The following is an 18,979-nucleotide window of genomic DNA, read 5'->3' as shown; positions in this document are numbered from 1 at the left end:
GTAGCTGCTACTAGTAGTTCTGTGTGTTTTCACCCTAAGGGCAGTAGCACATGGGGAGAAGTTGCCTCAAAGCGACGCGTTTGCCATCCCACCAGCGATTTAATTCTTGGCGGTAAGATGGTATGTTGGGGAGATTAGTCTCCCGCAATAGTGAAGATTTATCGCAGGTAACTAATCTCCCAGTGTGCCAGTGCCCTAAAGCATGATAGTAATGACTACCTACAGGATACAAATTATACATACACCCTGTCTATATGTACAGGTATAATCCTAGGTATCTGCATATAACCTAAATACCATTGCTGATATAATTCATATATGTAAGTGGTTCAGAGCAACCACAAGACAATGACGATAGTGATGAGGGTTAGACAGGTCACAATAGACTAATAATGATAATGTGTATCCCAGTACGTGAGAATGAGGAGGAAAGGACAGCTAAAAAAAGAAGGTAGACAATAAGTAAAAAATATTGGTAAATAATGCTGATGTCGTAACCGAAAGAATCTCAGTGGCAATAAAAACTTTAGCTCATAATGACAGATCTCATTTTGGAGACATTATTATCACAGCTGCTAACATTCGTAATCTCAGTAATGACACTATTACTATCATATTCATGTTAACAATGTATCATTATAATTTAAATCAAAATTGGAGCTATTTTATGCCATTACTAATACTCAAACATGCTTTATGACCAGAAAAAAGGGCAGTTGCAAGAAACAAATATAGAAAAAACCCCCTAAGTGACAGTACAGTGATGTTGCTACTTTTTTATGAATAATTTCTGGTTGAATAACTTGTATCAGTATCCCTGCCATATTACATGAGTGAGTCCATAACATAGGCATGAGCCTAACTGTGTCCCCTATAGGTATCCCATCCGTGGTCCCTCTGGCTGTTAGATAGCCAAAGTCTAACCATTCCATGTTCAGTGCTTCTTACTGTATGTATTGTTAATAGAGATAGCTGGTTCTATCAAAACTGACAGCAATTTGCCATTGCATAGCTGCTATATTGTACAAGGAGAGGGTCCCTTTAAGTGGCAGAACTAACCATATATTTGTATAAAGCAAAGTACAGCCAAATAGACACCAAAATTATACAGTTGATTAATTGTATGTAAGATTAAAAACTGCACAAAATGTATGTGGTTCCCTGTGGTTATTCTCAAGTTACTAGCCTGTGTATATGGCATATTCCTGTGATTGCTGCGTGCAGAAATGATGCATTATATGTCATTGCCACAAGCCCAAGCCAAGGTGCTAATCTTTAATTGGTCTCACTGAATGTTCATATACCAGATTCCTAAGACTGGGTTGTTTCATGCATAGCCCTATACACCTTTGGGAACCCAATAAGTTGTGGCCACAGGACTGGCTTTGTGGAATGGGCACAATTGTTTGAGGCCAGCAAGGAAGATCTATGGGAAGAGCAAAACTGGCTGCAGGGCTCACGTACTGTAAATTTTGTAATAGTGATGAGTGTGCTGGATCTTTATTTTTTCACAGTGTGCCAAACTGAACTGATGCACTATAAAGGGGCTGAGGATTTCTACGGCTATTGCTTTGGCCACAGGGATGCATCAGGCTGCAGCTGGGCGGATAAACAGCAGGTCCCTTACAGCCCAACCACACCATACTCGAGAATTATGTGCATGTCTGTGGCAAGAAATACTTTACAGAAAACATGTTAATTAAAAATTGTTTTTAATTCTACAAATATACAATATTGAAAAATAAATAAGTCAAAGACTGTTGAATATGGAGTTCCAGTCCTTGCTTATGACTCTCAGCCTTCCAAAAGGAATTAAGTTTTTTTTCTCTTCTTTACAGCAAGAAATAGTTATATATATTTATGGGTGGTATGTTGGAATTTTCAGTTTTTGCGGCTTCAGAAGATCCATAATTTTTCCATGGAAAAATTTTTTTTTAAAGCAAGTTTAAAATTTGAGACTAAATCCTGGTCCTGCTGCAGAAGCTCCTTGGTTGGTTGTGGTCAGGTGAAAGCCAGTATCCTTAAGATCGTCATCTCCCTGAAAAGATATAAAGCATAATGCATTAATAAAATGAGTGTGGTAATTAAGAGACATCATGGAGGCGAGTATGAACAACAACAAAAATACCATGGTACTGGTTGCCTCGGGATACAAAGGGGACAAGTCTATGAGAGACATGGTGGGTTTCTGGTTACTGTTGCAGCTATGCACCATTCATGGGGCCTGAAGAAGCTGAATATGTGGTAACTGGCTTGGTCAAAAGATAAGGTGCTAGAGGGGTCACTATTTTACAGTATGCATAGGGGAGTAATCCCTCACTCCATCAGGCTAACAGTCCAGCACCAAACTTTATCAATGAATCTACCATTACTTACTAACAGTATCTATAAACCATATGTGCTATAATGACTAACATTTCTAGCAAATGGAACAGTATTTGGACTTCTGGTCCACTGAAAATACAATGTATATTTTGTGTCATAATGCTGCCCGGTTCTGATTTAAAAACATAGTAATATAATATGTGTTAAGTGAACAACTAGTGTGTTTAATCCCAATGTATGCATGGTATGCGAGTACCGTGTATGAGGAGTTTCCACTGGCTTCTTCTATAAGCTATGTGCAATCAATACATATGTCCCTTTTGCTAACAAAAGCTCCCCCCTAACTGCAATGATAAAGCAAAAATCTGTAAACTTACGGCTAAAATTGGACACCATTTCATTCTTACCAGATAAAGCAAACCAGTAAGCTAAGGGTGTGGTGGGTTAAAGAGGTAGTTCACCTTTAAATTACCTTTAGGAATGCTGTGGACAGCAATATTCTAAGACCTCCAGAGGGCTTGCCTAGCAGAAATCTGTGTGATATTCAGCCAGATATTTATAGGGCAGATTTTAAAACCCAACTGAGCAAAAACTGTATCAGAACACTGATGTAGTCCATGTCCATAGTGTCCTTGTATGCACGTAGTATAACTGGCAACTTCACCAAACAAACAAACAGCTCTTTAAACGTATGGGCACCTTAATTCTGACAAATGCTTGATAGAGAAAAACTTGGGCGTAACTGTGGACAATAAATGCCGTTGTAGCAAGCAATGCCTGTCAGCAGCAGGAAGGGCCAGTAAGGCACGGTCCTACATTAAAGGGGTTTTAGTTAGACAAAGGTTGAACCTGATGGCTGTATCTTTTTATAAACAACTAAGCATCTCCTTATTACTAACACTCACAACCTACAGCATGTTCAGACACATTAGTATCTTTATCTACATATGTTAACAAGTTCATTTTTTTCATAAGACATTTTTGCCACATACCAATCTGTAAACCCTGACCCTGTTCCATGCAGAAGTAAAGACTACCCTAGTGAATACTTTTCTAAACTCAATGTATAACCAGTACAGAGTTTGAGAAAAGTTCACATCTGTATTAAAACATCTGCTTTTGATTAGCAATGTAGCAGAACTCTAGACCATATTCATGCCTTCAATGCCAGAAAGAGAAAACACAGCATTTTGATAGGTACAGAATATTGTTACCCCCAAAACCAGCAAAGCAAACATAACACAGCTTATTTCTATTCGTGTTTTTCCATTTAAAATATATATGTATCCAATGGGCTGCAATTAAAATACTCCAGGGTATTTTGATGGCTATAAATAACAGTACATGCAAACTCACCAGCTGACTGTACCCTAAGCCTCCCTCGGGGGGACGAGGACTTGTGCCACGTTTAACCCTCTGTTGTTCACTTTTAGCTGGCCAAGTTGGAAACATGGCTGGCTCAATTGGAAGTGGGGTTTCACGGAAATATTCATGCTTTAAGCCGTCTTCTGAATTGATTCGCTTTGCTGGACAGTAAGTTAGAAACCTGAAAGACAGTTAGTTTCAGAGATAAATTAATCTGGCCCGGAAAATTTTGAAAGGATATTTTAAAAATGCTATTTCAGCTAAAAGTGTATGCGGCATACTTGTTCATGAGTTCAAACCCTTGGTCAGAAAGAAGAGCGCCAAATCTCTTGCGGAGATTATTATACGGATAGTCAGTAAAGGTCATTTTCTTAACAGCAGGAAGTTCGTTGTACCCGGGCCAGATCTTTTCACTTGGTGTACCTAGATCCTGAAACACAGGGCATGTGTAACTTTAACATGGTCTTTGAGATGGAAATGAAGTATGGCGCCCACCCTCCCCCAAACTTATGCTCATCCAAACCCCTAAAATCTCCACAGCTGTTTCCCAAATAATTTTCTATAACATAACTAGTCTTTCCTAATAGGCTCATAACAGTCATTATAAAGATATGTAACCAAATGCTAATAGGAATAGTTTATTCATAACTGAAACAATGACATTAATTGATGAAAACTTATCTGCCACTGGTGTACAAGTTCTACCAACTGTGGGGAAGGAAAACCAAAAAGCCCTCAAAGATGACTGGATAAAGGGGGTGTCAGTGATGGCCCAACATGTGATTTATCTCACACACTTCATGCATCTGGTACTCAGACTATATATACAAGATGTTTCTAAGTGAATCAGAACAGGAAACATGCAAAGTTTTTCCAGAACTCCAGTCATTGTACTACTTGTGCTGCTGTAGAATGGTAGGAATATAAATAAGGAAAGTAGATATCAGGGGGGATCAGCCATCGAGAATAATACTATGGTCAGGGAGTCACAGTTCTCTTGAATATGAAACAGTTGGAAGGGTATCTGACCAAGAGGTAGATAGGAACCGATATAAGTTTTCTAAAGATGCTTTTTTTAAAGGAGTGAAATACAGTCTTTTTAATAGATTGCAAGCTCAATGGGATAACAGTGTATTTAAACGAGCACTTCTAGACTATGTATTGAAACATCTAGCACATCCAGTATAGATTTATTTTCACTGTCTTAAGTTATTCTAACTACACCTTTATTTGTGTTTATGTCTTGTAAAGTACTTTGAACGTTTGTGGTGCTTTATAAATACAAACAAACTTTATTTATACAGTAGACCATGCAGTACATTAAAAAAAAAAGCAGTATAATGCACTTGAGCCCCAGCTTCACTGTTTTTCTAGAGTAAAGAGTGCCATTCCCAGTTAGGGGATGGCCACCCAAAAACGTTTAATCAGATAGAGCAATTCTAAGCAACTTTTGCATATACATTGGAAAAGCAATCATGCAACCCTGAGAGTATGCCTTTAAATATACGCTTTGTTATGAATGTGCGCTGTAGGCTTTTTAGTGTGTTTTGTTTGCTTACCCTTGGAATACATGTGAATTAAAACCTTGCTAACAATGAAACAAACATGCGTAAAATAACCTAGCAATCCATTGGAACTTATATGCCCAGGTTTTTAGGAGGCTACATGGTCTACTCATTGCATCCAATGAAAAAAAGTCATTCAGAAATGATTCACTTCTCTTGTGCTATTGACAGTGTCTATAGAAATCACTGAAGACAATTTCATGGCTAAACCTTTTTTAAATGTCTCTCTCTATAACATGATGCACAGCAAAAGCTCCTCCTACAAATGACAATATATTTTAAAACAGTTTCCAGTGTTAATTTTACCTTAAATATTTTATTTATCTGATCAATCTCAGACTTTCCAGGAAAGAGGGGTTTCTGGGTCAGTAGTTCTCCAAATATACAACCTACAGACCACATATCAATAGCTGTAGAGTATTCCTGAAGAGGAGAAACAAAAACAATGTTTATTAAAAAAAGCAACTATCAAGCCAAAGAACACTTACAAACCTAAATTTAGTCACTGAGTAATGCTCTTACCTTTGCACCCAGTAAAAGCTCAGGGGCTCGATACCAAAGGGTGACTACAATAGGTGTATAAGGCTTCAGTGGTGATCCATACTCACGTGCCAAACCAAAATCTCCAACCTGAAAAACAAAGTCTTTATTATTACAAGTGCCAAATGTTAACGTTTTAAGTGCAATAAAATGGATGCCAACGCAGTAGCTTGTATAAGGTGACTTCCGGCAGCTTCCTCAACAGGACCAGAATTGCAATCTCTGGATTCTGGCAAATGCCAGAGGGGCTGCTGTAAGATGCCATAGACAGTCACTATTTATTGGGCTGGTGGGGGGCCTGTTTGGGCCTCTGTGTACTTGAAATGCCAGGGCCTATGTGGAATCCCATTTCAGGCCTGTTCCTTATGACAAATGACACTGTTTGGCCATGCATTTTATTCCAGCAAGCTTAAAAGACACAGACACTACATACATTAAAGAATTATATTGCGGCCTTGCCTTTAAGATACCAGCATGACTGAGCAGCAAATTAGAGGTTTTGAGGTCTCGATGAAGAATCCAGTTATCATGTAGATGCCGAACACCCCTTAACAGTTGAATCATGAGAGTCTTCACCTCACCTACAGGATTACAAAACAAAATAAAAACTTAAAACTATACTGTAATCACCAATGCCACATAAAAAGCCAATCACAAAAGGATGTCCTGCAGAAGGTATAGGGTGGCAAAAGTTGTTAAAATGCTTATAAATACAGAAGTAAGCACTTTTGTAGCTATGGAAATAATTTGTGCTAGTCAGACGCTATTAACTCTTAGATGGGGTAAGCTAATAGACTGCCAAGAAAAGTTCTGATAAAACGGATATATCTGCTGCGAATCCTTCTGAATTTCCCTAGTTTGATCTTGTACCTAGAATATTCCCCTCCTGTAATAATGTTTGAGGTTAGTGTGCCTTTAAATGGATACAATTCCACTTATTTTAAATTGATTGTAGTGGTAGAGTTTCAAGGCCAAAGGCTGACAAAGCAAACCCACGGTTTTAACCAAAAATGAGCAGTTTACACTATTAGTTGAACACACAAAAGAGCCAGCACTCAAATTTTAGTCTGTATGAATTCATTTACATATATTTAAAAAAAACTGAGGTGTTAGTTCAGCATTTTGACCAAAATACTCAAGCCATGTTAAGGCCATTCATTTAACATGAGTCCTACACTTCTGCTGTGTACTAAATATTGAAGTGCTTTATATATGAATATGTGGTAAAATGTAGAGCTGTGGTCACTTACTCTTTGTACTCAGGAGCTATGGGAGCATTTTCAATCATTCAGCTCCCAGCAACAATAAGAATTATGTGCAACTGACACACACGACAGTACCACATTTTGGCAAAATATGTATGAACACCTCAATTTTTGTAAAATGTAACTGGTCCAACTCCACAGTGCAGGTTAGTCCAAACGCTGGAAAAAATAGCAGCTGGCCAGCGTTACAGTGTGGGTTCAACAAGGCACTTATGATTTCTCTTTTTTCCTATTACAGCCATACATCTAAATGCAACGTAAAAAGCAGTCAAATAATCATAATCCTCTTTGCAGCTTTTTAGGATACAGTGTATTCAACTTGCACAGAATCCTATGCAGATAGTAAGTTGGGTAAGATATACAAGTTTTTATTAAACATTCTCTCAAGTTTCCTACATTTACATGGTGTTGTTGCCATTAAATTCAATGAGGTATAAAATTATGAATACATTTCTGTCTTAACTCATATATGGCATAAGCATGTCTATAATGTGCATGTCTGTTTCCCCAGTCTCTTGTATGCTTCAATAGTGCCCCCCCCCCCCATTTGCAATCTGTTTTCCATAACGACACAGCACTCCATGGTATGCCGGTGCTTTACACATTTTAATAATATATGGGGACTTGACATCATTAAATAATCAAGGTAGTTTTTGCCCAGTGTAAGAGGCTTTGTAATTTCATGAAGATCTTTCTGTTCGTGCTTCACATTTTGTTCAGAAAGTTAATCTGTCTGGAGAAAGGTAATATATTTTTTTCTGCTTTAATAATCAACAGATGTGGCAATGAAAAAAAAATGTAACAGTATTTCAACATGACTTGCTTTGGAAGGGTGGAAGAGTCATGGTAATTTAGTTCTGAGAATTTTAGAATAGTGAATAAAGCTCAAGTATTCTCCAGTGAAAATTACTAGAATCTAAACTGAAACAAGTATTTCTGTGTGCCTGAATAATGAAACCAATGGCTTTTAACCTTCAAAATCATCAATAGATTGCTGGACCAGCACTCCCCTTTAACGCTTCAACGTTAAAAAAAAAAAAAAAAAAAAAAATCCTTACATCGTTTTATGTCACAGAAAGGTCCATGTAGGTACATAGACTGATACTCAGAACAAAATCTGTATTCAATCACTTAATTTGCATGGGAGTGCTGGTGTAGTGATGTTTATTTTAAATTTGATCTCGCACCTCATCTCCAAGGTAGAAAGAGTGTGGAATGTTTATATATGTAATCTGGAAACACATCTCAGTATCTAACAGATTACCTACCTGTAATCACATCAAGGGACTCCACATAAGGATATACATTAAAAAAATGCAGTAGAGAGTTGAAAAAAAAAATGAATGTATATTTTACAGGCTGTCTGCATTATAGTGGTTGTATATTTTTACAGTGCAATATGCCATCCCCTATATTATTGTATAGTACAGCCAGTATTAGAAAAGCATGTGTGTACCAGTGGTGAACAACATGCAATATGACGCATGTGCTGGAATTGGGCAGAAGGGTGTCTCCTGCATTTACTGGCTGTTTAGTATGTAGGCCCATGCTTAATCTGCTCTTTTTCAAGCACATGCCAGCTTCATGTTTAATCATGTGGCAATAACTAAACAGGGATTTGAAAATATATGTATTAAGGGGAAGTGGAACATGCATATTTACATGTTGTATGTAATATTTCTGAAGCATACTGGTGTCTAATCAAGAATGCTATGTCTTGGAAAAATGTATGCCAGTGCTAAGGTGCAGCAACAGGTCATGTAATTTCTGTAAAGAATCTCTGGTGCTGATCGCAAAGTACGAAAGAACATCATTGTGTCTCGCACAAACTCACAACTGTGCTGCATTTACAAACACTAAAGACTGAAGTATGGCACTGATAATAATAACAAGAGTAATAAGGATTCTCCAAACAAGAGAAATGTTCTTTAGTAGAGCGCATCACAGTTTGTTAGAATTTTCAGGCAATATTAACCTAAATAATGCCTAGGAATAACACCAAAATAACCTTTAACAAAAGAAATCATACCTGGGAGAAAAGGCTGCTTCATGGTTTCCATTAGACTTTTTAGATCATGTTCCACATAGTTCATGACAATGTAGATTTTGTCCATATTACTTCCTACGACAATTTCCTAAAAGAAGCATACTTTTTAACATTAATACATAAATATTAAGCCTCAAAATATTTAAGTTTAAAAGTCTGCAGATCTTTTGTAACCTGAAGCAATAAGGGCATATACTCTTGACCAATCTATTAGGCAAAATATTAGGCAGGAATGCAGGTAAAGCAGAAGAATTATATGACAAGAATTCACAAGGAAATATATGAGTGTCTGCAATGCTACAAATATTGAACAGATGTACCCACAGATGTATACAAAAGCTTTGTTGGCAACAAAGAGACAGAACAGAAGACAAACTTAATATTCACTACACATCAAAAGCGTTTTATCCAGGCTTTGGTCTGAAAACACATTACAGAAAACTGCATAGAACTACATTAACATTGATAGGCTTACATTCTCAAACAAAGGGGCAACTGGAACTGTAGCCTATGTTCAATTAAGGGATAGAGAACAAAATACATTCCTTAAACCATTACAGCAAACTCTGCCATTGTTAAAGGCTTTTGCTAGATCTTTAGAATTTGGCCAGTGCTCAGCTTGGCTTCCTTTATTGAGGACTGGTTGAAGGACTTTTTAGTAGATAGTAGAGAACTATAGAAACATTGGCATTTCTATTTCTTTCCCTTGTGGTAGAAGCGGATTTAATGAGCTTGCCTTGTTTGTTTTTGCATATAATGTTGTAGTTTTCTAGTTTGCACGGGGCAAAGACAATGTACTGCCCACTTGATAAGAGACCGCAATGTAATGCTTGCCGTCAAACAAAAAAGTGCATTAAACAAAATATAGTATAGTGATTTCTAGGGGTACATACTAACCCCTTTTTTGAAGTTTTTATAATTCAAATGTGAAACTCGATACTTTGTAAAGTCCTAAAGGAAAATCTTAATAGCTGGGCTGCAAGTCGCATCATTTTGAAAAACAAGGATACAGTGGATAGTTGAACCAAAGACCTCAGTCTAGTCCATTAAACAGAAACCACAAAAGTCATGGAATCAAATAATTTCTGTTACCACTAGTCCATATAAGTCTTTAAAATTATGTATTAGATTGTTCAGGATATTTTCTTTTGGTCAAAAGAATTCTCTGAATATCTTGGCCTTGATTTCCATGCTCATCTAATAAGCCCTCTGAAATTTGTACCCATAACTAATCTTTTATCATTTCGACTGGCTATTCCTTAAAGGCCAACCACCATAAAATCATTGGAGTTGCTGCAAAATGTGCACAATTGCCACCCAGGGAAAGCAAGGTCATGTCCATGATACTAAACTGTGCTGGCCAGTTACTGAGGTAACGGTATTCATTTATCTGCTAGGTGCTAAGATTCACACAATTGTGACACTTACCCTCACTGTAACAATATTTGGGTGCTGTGCTTTTAGGATTGTATTGATCTCACGAAGAGAAGTGATAGGGAATCCCTCTTTCTCTTTTTCCATTTTCAGCCGCTTCAGAGCCACAATTTCATCTATGTAAAAATAACGACCATTGTGCGAGGCTATAAATACTGCATCAATTTTAAAAAGATTATACAGGAAAAAAACTCTCAAAATGTCTTGCTACTAAATACTGAATGTACAGTGGGATTAGTATTTTGAAAACTAGTTTATAAAAATCATGTGTTTTGTAAGACACAAGGACTCCTACCAGTTTTACGATCTTTCGCTCTGTACACTACACCATACGTCCCTTCTTCAATTCGATTCAAGCACTGGAATTCTTCCACACTACGACAGCCCTGCCAAAAAAATTACAGAGGTGGAATAAAATAAATGAATATTTTTGTTAAAACAGCTAATCTTTATTGTGCACCAGGTTTAAATGCTGCTATAATCAGCATTAAAAGTGCTTCTCAGAGTAAAGCCAATGGCACACAAGGTTGTTCTTTGCTTGCACAGAAGTGCAGGTGGGGAAAAAAAGCCTATCAGTTCCTTGCTATCTGCCTGTTCACTGACAGGCATCGCATCGGTCTGTGTGCAGAAACATGGGTGGATTCCAGCTTGGAAATGCAAAAGCCTTAATGACACCAAGCACAACCTGAACAATAATATTTTTCCATGGAAGGATCATATAGGAATTTCTTTAAAATAAAGAATTCTCAAAGTAGTATTCTGAGCTCATTTTACCTGAAGGGCTGGAAGGTATTTTGGCAGTTCTTGCTTTAGCTCAACCGGTGACATGACTGGAGAGTCTGGAACGTATTCCCCATCTGTTTGTGGATTTGAATGTGGACTAACTTCTCTTATGTCTTCTTCATCCTCTTCTTCTTCCTCGCTCTCTGCTGAGTCATGGTCAAATCTGGATTCTGTAACTTCCAAAAGTTAAAAATCAATATATACGAGCATCCCTTGGCATAATTAGCAAAAAAAATGCTTTACTACTTAATTCTGAAAAAGTGATGGGCATGGACCTGTATTTGAGGACCCTTTGTACTCTATAGACTAAAGTGTACCCAGCTGCCATAGTGAATAATCCTTTTTCTAACAAGGGAGCCCAAAATCACTACTTGGCTTAGAACCACCACTTTCTCCATACACTGAAAGGATCTCAGCCAAGCACTGCAGGCAGCTGCCGTTACGATACGTTCCCAGACATCAGTGGAAACAGCACACAATGCAACCAGTGCTTCTGCTTTGGTATATAATATAACAGCAGTAACATTAACACAGATAAACTTTGACAGGAAAGTTTTAATCTAATTAGGCTCAAATTATTTGAGCAGTTAAACTGTGCAGTAGGTTGGAAAATGCCCCTAGTTTTACAATATCATTAGTAAGTACATAGCACTTACTAATACCTGATATGTTCCTTTTTACATCAGGCTCCTGCATCATCTCTGCTGCTGTCTTTCCTCTTGTACCTCTTGCCTGTAGTACATCTGCAAAAGCACCATGGCTTTTGTGGTAGAACTGAGAAGTCTACTTACATTGTTAGTATCCTTCAAACTATTTGAAAGAATGCAGCTTAAGTGGTCAACTACAAAAAAAGGGTGCATGGCTATTTCTTTAAGACACAGACAAACATATATGAGCTGTCTGAAGCAAAATGTTATTCAACCCAGAAAATTGTAACAAAACCAGAAAACACAAACATTCTTCTACCACAGATCTGTCAATTAAGTCCAGGCCCAGTTACAGGCAGTGATCCAGAAACCTAAGTATTTTAAGCTTTTTAACCACTTTAAAGTATACAAGGATACTCTCCAGTATTACCAGAGGCATTATACCAACTTTCATCAAAACTATATATTTGCCTGGCATAAAAAGATAAAGCCTAGACCTTTGTTTTGAGGTTCAGGCTCAGAACATTAAACATTGGTTATGCTTTGCTTAGCACTAAAGTTAAATGCAGAAAGGGAAAAAAATTGTAACTGTGTGGGCAGAAACTGCAGTCTTAAAGACTGAAGGAAACAAACAGCTAGATCTTTGCTTCCCAGGAGGGTTGGGGGAAAATGGAGCAGCACTGGAACCATACTATCAATCTCTTTTCCCACAGGAAGGATACTAACAATGTAAGTACTACCACAAAAGCCATGGTGCTTTTGCAGATGTACTATAGGCAAGAGGTACAAGAAGAAAGACAGCAGCAGAGATGATGCAGGAGCCTGATGTAATAAGGAACATATCAGGTATTAGTAAGTGCTATGTACTTACTAATGATATTGTAAAACTAGGGGTTTCTGTGAAAGTAATGGCTGTGCCTATCTACAAATTAATATCACTCTATATACGGCCTGTTTATCTGGAAGTACTGTGGTAACGTCATTCATTCCAAGCTACAGAGCGCTACATAAAGATAACATTCTCCTGGAACTTCATTTGCACGGACATGTGCTCCCCACCTGTACATGAGCTAAGCCTTAATATTTATATAAGTTAATATGGTTTACAATGACAGACTGCCATAGATCATGGATCTTGCAGAAAGAAATATACAATGCAAGAACAATAACCTTACAATTTTTGGTTAAAAAAAAAGTTTTATATCAGGAATGTCAATCCTGTGGCTTAAGCTAGCCATACACCGATAAAACCATACAAAATGATTTTTGGACTGTGTGTGGGCTCCAAATTATCATCCTGATAATTTAAGTACCATGGAATTTAGTTGTTTAGTCGAAGAACCAGGTTAGGAAATTTTGGTTGAATAATAACAAAATCTGTGCATGTATCTGACAATATCCTTTGGGGACCTACAATGCACTTCCAGGAAGTCACTTTTGTATGATTGGTGTCTGCCAACTATTTCATGTTCAGAACATCCTCCGATTTGTTATCTGTAGGGCTAGACCATTGCATTTAAACAAATCGATATCTGAACGTTCGTCGGATGACAACTAAAATCTGACCGTGTATGGCCACCTTAACCAATTGTCACAGAATTCTAGGAATTTTAGTACAGCATCATTTAAAAAAATAAGTAAAAATTTTAATTTTAAATCCATAAAAAGACTCTAAACAGCCTCCAGATGACATACTTCTCTCTCAACATTGATCTCTCAACTTTCTATTCAAAGGAGAAAGAAGGCTCAGTAAACCAAAGGGAGTTTCATGTAAAATAAATTACTACCCAGCTGCAAATTTGCCCCGTGTTGACAAAGAATGGACAAGGTCCCCACAACAATGCTTATAATACACAAAATATACAAATAAAGTACCTGACCTAACTGCACAGCGATATTTAAACACCCCCAGACTATACATTGGGAAAATCATGCCACTTACATCAATCATATCTTTTGAGATACTCTATATTCAGCTATAATAAACTGGTAAATGTATGTGTGGGAGCATGGAGAAGCATCTCCTCTTGTTCCATACATTTTAATACACCTGCTGTACCCCTTTAAGATCTGTAATGTAAGCATTTCATTTGTTAAATTGTAAGCATTAGTTTATTGAATTAAAACAGGAGAGAGGAAACTCTTCTTCCTTACCTATGGGAACATGATTCCCATTCTCCCTCTCATCTTCGCTCATCTCTTCATCACTGACCTCCTCTGAAAATGAAGATAACTGCATATTAGTGATCAGACAAATAAAACAAAGCTTCAGCCTCTTTAACTAAACGTATAAATTTACGCAAGTGAAATGATACATGTGAATGGTGCTCATTACAAAACGGCCACTTGTTTATCATGCTGAAATCTGACAAACCTTTGTTTGTAACTTCCTTCTCATGAAGCTCCTTTTCTTACAGCTATAACCCTTTAACTTTTACTCTTATTACAGTTCTATTGTTTCCCCTTTGCTGCCTAATTCTAGTTGTGCTGTTTTTTGTTTTTTTTTATGAATTCTCACCTGTTTGACTATTAAAAGACTTTTGAGAGTATATAAGCCAACCTTTCAAGATATAGTTAGCTCATTCATCTAGAGAATAATTTCGATGTGAATAATTATGATGTGAGTAGTTTTGATTTAAAAATATTCTGGAATTTTTAATGAACATATTACCATATTCTATACAAAAACAGGTTTGAGAATATGACTCAAAAAGACGCCCTCTGAGGAAGAAGTGTGCAAAAGTGGATCAACTAGAAAAGACACTCCTCTCCCCCTGGTTGACAACAACTGAATAGTGGTTGTCTGCGGTGGGTCTGTTTGGGACTAGCATTATTTTCTGCTGAGAAAGAACTGGCAGCAAAGAAGTTAAAGAGCAAATACATGGTTGTATTTCATGTGTGAGGAACTCACCAGCTGTTTGTTCAGATACTGCTTCTGAATTGCTCCCTGTTTCTTCCTCCTCTTCATCATCATCATCCTCCTCTTCTTCTTCTTCTTCTTCTTCCTCCTCCTCCTCTTCTCCTTCCTCAGATTCTTCAGTACTGGATTCCTCTTCCTCCTCTGAAGCAGACCCAGTACCTGCTGTAGTTAGGAGCAACCAAATTAATATTCTACTGCATAGAGAAGCCAGTTCGCATATCAAAGATCAAAGATCCATTTAGCATAATCATGGGCTCCACACAATAAAATGTTGGGTTGGATAATTAAGTATGCAGCAGCACAGGAAACAGTGGTATTGCCCCTTCTTAGCTACCAAGACTTCACAAGTGCTTTGATGAATATGAATGAGGCATTAATTAAAAATTTAGAATGTATATTTGGATATTCATTTTCAGTATCGGCAACCATGTATGTGAATACATTTTCAGGGTCAACTATAAAATCAATGTTGGGATTCTGTCATGATTTTTATGGTGTAGTTTTTAATTACAAAATCAAACTTTTTACATTGCAAATAACTTACTACCAGGTAAAACTTTATTCTTGAATCAATAAAATTATTTTTTAGCTGTAATACTGGTGTGTAGGCAGATATATATATATATATCCTTTACCATACAAACTAAACCAGGCTAACAGCACATGGGTCAGTTTTTCAACATTGTATTTTAGCTGGTAGAGAAATGCCTGAAGCCACCCTAAAGTAAAGGGAGGCAGTATAGGCAGTTTTGCCCATTTACATATTCACTTAAAATTCAGGATGGCACCAGCAGGGCTATTAGCCCATTAGCAGAGAAGGGCTATCCATTCGGCCTAAAGGCCCTGCCCTGCCTATGTGTGTCTTACTCTGCCTGCCATATGCTGCCTGTGGAAGATGAACCTGGCAGGGGTTTGTTCTGGGGTTTGTTAGCATTAGAAAATTAGCATTAGGTTATTACATGGTCCCTAAGGTGTGTAATTATATGCTGGGGGTTGCTGTGCTATCCACAGGGAAGGAGAAGTCATATGGATTTAAGGGTGTGTCTTAATACAATATAATTCTTTCACATTTAAATGAAGGGTGATATCCCTACAGTGAGCACCAACCATTTGGGGTTTTCCTGCGCATCCCACCATGTGGATATGGTCTTAAAAACTTGTGATAATATGGGTGTGGATTGAAGGGAGTGCGGTTTAAAAAAAGGGAGTGGTCAAAACTGGCTTCTATTATAGGCCCTCCAGCATGTAGGGCCAGAAAAATTTCGGCCCTCTGTACCACAGAAGTTGGACAGCACTGCTTTAGGGTAAGGCCCCACAAGGCAGAATCTTTTTAAATAATGATCTAATGCTGATACACTAATGACACTACACTAATAAAGGCTACATTGTTATGCCATGATTCTATAGCAGCTTTAGTTTTTATCTAAAACTTCCATGACTTTTACCAATAAACCAATGCAGCTTAATAAACATAAGCAAACTGGGCAGTCTTTGTAACACTAACCCACACCAAATATGCCAATCTGATAATTTTTAAAGCCTCCTCCACTATTCATCTTTGGCAATACATTGGCAAATGTGAGCTGGTCAAGCACATGACTGTAACCATGATGCGATTGAACCACATCTGCCTGGGAATTACTTTCATATAAGCTGTATCCTTCATATGATCCCTTTATTTTGGCTGTTGTCATGTAGAATTAGATTCTGAAGAACTGTACTGCTGGAACAAAGGAAGCATTGAGGAACAGCCAGCATGGGGGGAGGCAAAGAGGTTTTCAGCCAGATGTGCCACCACAATGGAACCAGAGCATTCATGGGTACACTCATAGTGCCATTTTTGATGAGTGGACCTAGGAATACATTATCACTCATATATATGATTTTTAAAAAAGGATACCTGAGGAAGATTCAGCAGAAGATGTTTTCCTTTCACTGTCACTGACATCTTGCAAATCTGAAAAAATTGTTCGTGTGTCTAGCCTTTCATCTTTTCCTAAAAAAAAAACCAAAACACAGCAGCGTTAGTTGTTATCCATCACAGCATTAACGGTTATCCATTACTAGCTAGAGTCAGGTTAGACACATTACTAATTAAAGATATCAAACACCAGGCTCTATAAATGTGCAAAATCCAACTAAGGGTATTTCCCATGGAGACTAATAAAAAAATAATAAAACAGTGCCTTGTACTTGATCACAGCTATAATTAATCCTTATTAGAGGCAAAATAATTCTATTGGGTTTATTTAATTTTTTTTTCTTTAAGAATTTGATTTATTGAGGTATTCAGTGTTGAAGCGCAACAGTAGTATTCCTACACAATACAATGCATACAAAAATTGCATGTCTTACAGTGGAGCAGAAAACACAAGTATTCTGCTCCACTGTAAGACATGCAATTTTCGTATGCATTGTATTGTGTAGGAATACTACTGTTGCGCTTTCAGTTTTCCAAAATAAAATGAACAAACATCAAAACAAACAAAGTATGTTATTTCTGTACAGTTGAATAAAGTACTTTTTTCCTATAGCAGTTGTGGTGCAAGTGTCTTACTTTATGGGGGTCATAGCGAAGTTAGCTTATTCTGATTGGGGGGAGGTATTTCCTACTAGCAGTGCTTCTTCACTGCTAGGATATATATAATTTAGATAGCCTGGTTTATCCATGGTGACCAAACTTTTGAAAATTTATCTGGACAGCCTCTTCTGATGTATACTAATTTGTATAGTGGGAGGGCTTGGTTTATAAATAACTTCCAAAAGGATTTATTTGGGGGAGTTAGAGTCTTTCCATTTAAAGGTAATGCCTTTTCTGGCATATACTAGTAGAATAGATATTAATGCGTTCTCCCTGCTCTAGTTCAGTCCAGATCTTGTACCTGGTTGAGCAGAGTAACTTATGGGTCCAAGGGAATCGGGAGGTTCAAGACCTCAGTTATAAACTGTGTCACAAAAGACCAATAGTGCTTTAATTTGGCACGTACCATATGTATAAAGTGTACTGGATTTTGATGGCACCTGGGACATTCATTACTGTATGTTAAGGAGATTTTAATGAATGTCCCAGGTGCCATCAAAATCCAGTACACTTTATACATATGGTACGTGCCAAATTAAAGCACTATTGGTCTTCTGTGACACAGTTTATAACTGAGGTCTTGAACCTCCTGATTCCCTTGGACCCATAAGTTACTCTGCTCAACCAGGTACAAGATCTGGACTGAACTAGAGCAGGGAGAACACATTAATATCTATTCTACTAGTATATGCCAGAAAAGGCATTACCATTAAATGGAAAGACTCTAACTCCCTCAAATAAATCTTTTTGGAAGTAACTTATAAACCAAGCCCTCCCACTATACAAATTAGTATTAGATTTTATGGAGGCTACCTGGTGTGAGATAGGCCTTGTGTAGGAACTTGAATTGAATTTACTCTGTCACTGGATGATACTAGATTATCAAAGATTGTGTCGAGTATATCTGCCCAGGTTTCTTCATTTAAAGTGGTGATGCCCCTTTTTATTTAATGTTTAAATGATTTTTAGAAGACTTAATGTATGGCGATCCAATTAACAAAGATTTTTCTTTAAAAAAAACCCTGAGCATTCTAGATAACAGGTACCCATACCAGTACTAAGAAAACGGATGACTGCATAGCCACCTAAACAATGCCATTAGAAACAGACCACACAGGTGATAGGCTATATGACAGGGGTGGGCAAAATTTTTGGCTCGGGGGCCACATTTACTCACAGGCGGGCCAGGCCGGGCCAACGTCCTCCCACCAGCTCCCCCCCCCACCAGCATCCTCCATCTCTCCGACCTGCAGCTCCCTCCATCGTTCCACTGCGTCTGTTCCCCGGCTCCCCGCTGCATCCTTTTTTATGGTTGCGCCCCCTGTGCACGAGCACGCACAAATCGCAACCAATCAGGGCCCAGAAATTATTTAAAGGCACCCGGAGTCGGTGGGCCGGATTAAAAAGGCCAACGGGCCGGATGTGGCCCGCGGGCTGTAGTTTGCCCACCCCTGCTATATGAAGACATTGACGTAACCTATTACGTGATGTAATAGGTTACGTCAAT

The 18,979-nt window shown here is 37.8% G+C and overlaps 1 protein-coding gene across 12 annotated transcripts in view; it reads right to left on the bottom strand.

The window, feature by feature from the left end:
- Positions 1–1,695: 1,695 nt before the first annotated feature.
- The window catches only part of cdk11b (cyclin-dependent kinase 11B), a 29,336-nt gene continuing 12,052 nt past the window's right edge, over positions 1,696–18,979 (bottom strand). For 8 of the 12 annotated variants that reach the window (XM_012966644.1, XM_012966645.1, XM_012966649.1 and 5 more), the window contains 13 exon segments: positions 16,792–16,887; positions 14,883–15,053; positions 14,126–14,188; positions 11,316–11,500; positions 10,837–10,927; positions 10,536–10,657; positions 9,090–9,195; positions 6,255–6,376; positions 5,778–5,885; positions 5,562–5,678; positions 3,972–4,120; positions 3,682–3,871; positions 1,696–2,038 (listed from right to left, as the gene is read on the bottom strand). In XM_012966644.1, the coding sequence (XP_012822098.1) occupies positions 1,946–2,038; positions 3,682–3,871; positions 3,972–4,120; positions 5,562–5,678; positions 5,778–5,885; positions 6,255–6,376; positions 9,090–9,195; positions 10,536–10,657; positions 10,837–10,927; positions 11,316–11,500; positions 14,126–14,188; positions 14,883–15,053; positions 16,792–16,887 (1,613 nt within the window). In that variant the 3' untranslated portion in view covers positions 1,696–1,945. 12 annotated transcript variants of the gene reach the window in all.

Source organism: Xenopus tropicalis, chromosome 7 (assembly GCF_000004195.4).
Source record: "Xenopus tropicalis strain Nigerian chromosome 7, UCB_Xtro_10.0, whole genome shotgun sequence".
NCBI lineage: Eukaryota > Metazoa > Chordata > Amphibia > Anura > Pipidae > Xenopus > Xenopus tropicalis.
Note: the sequence above shows the minus strand (reverse complement) of the source record. Positions and strands in the feature narration are given on the sequence as shown.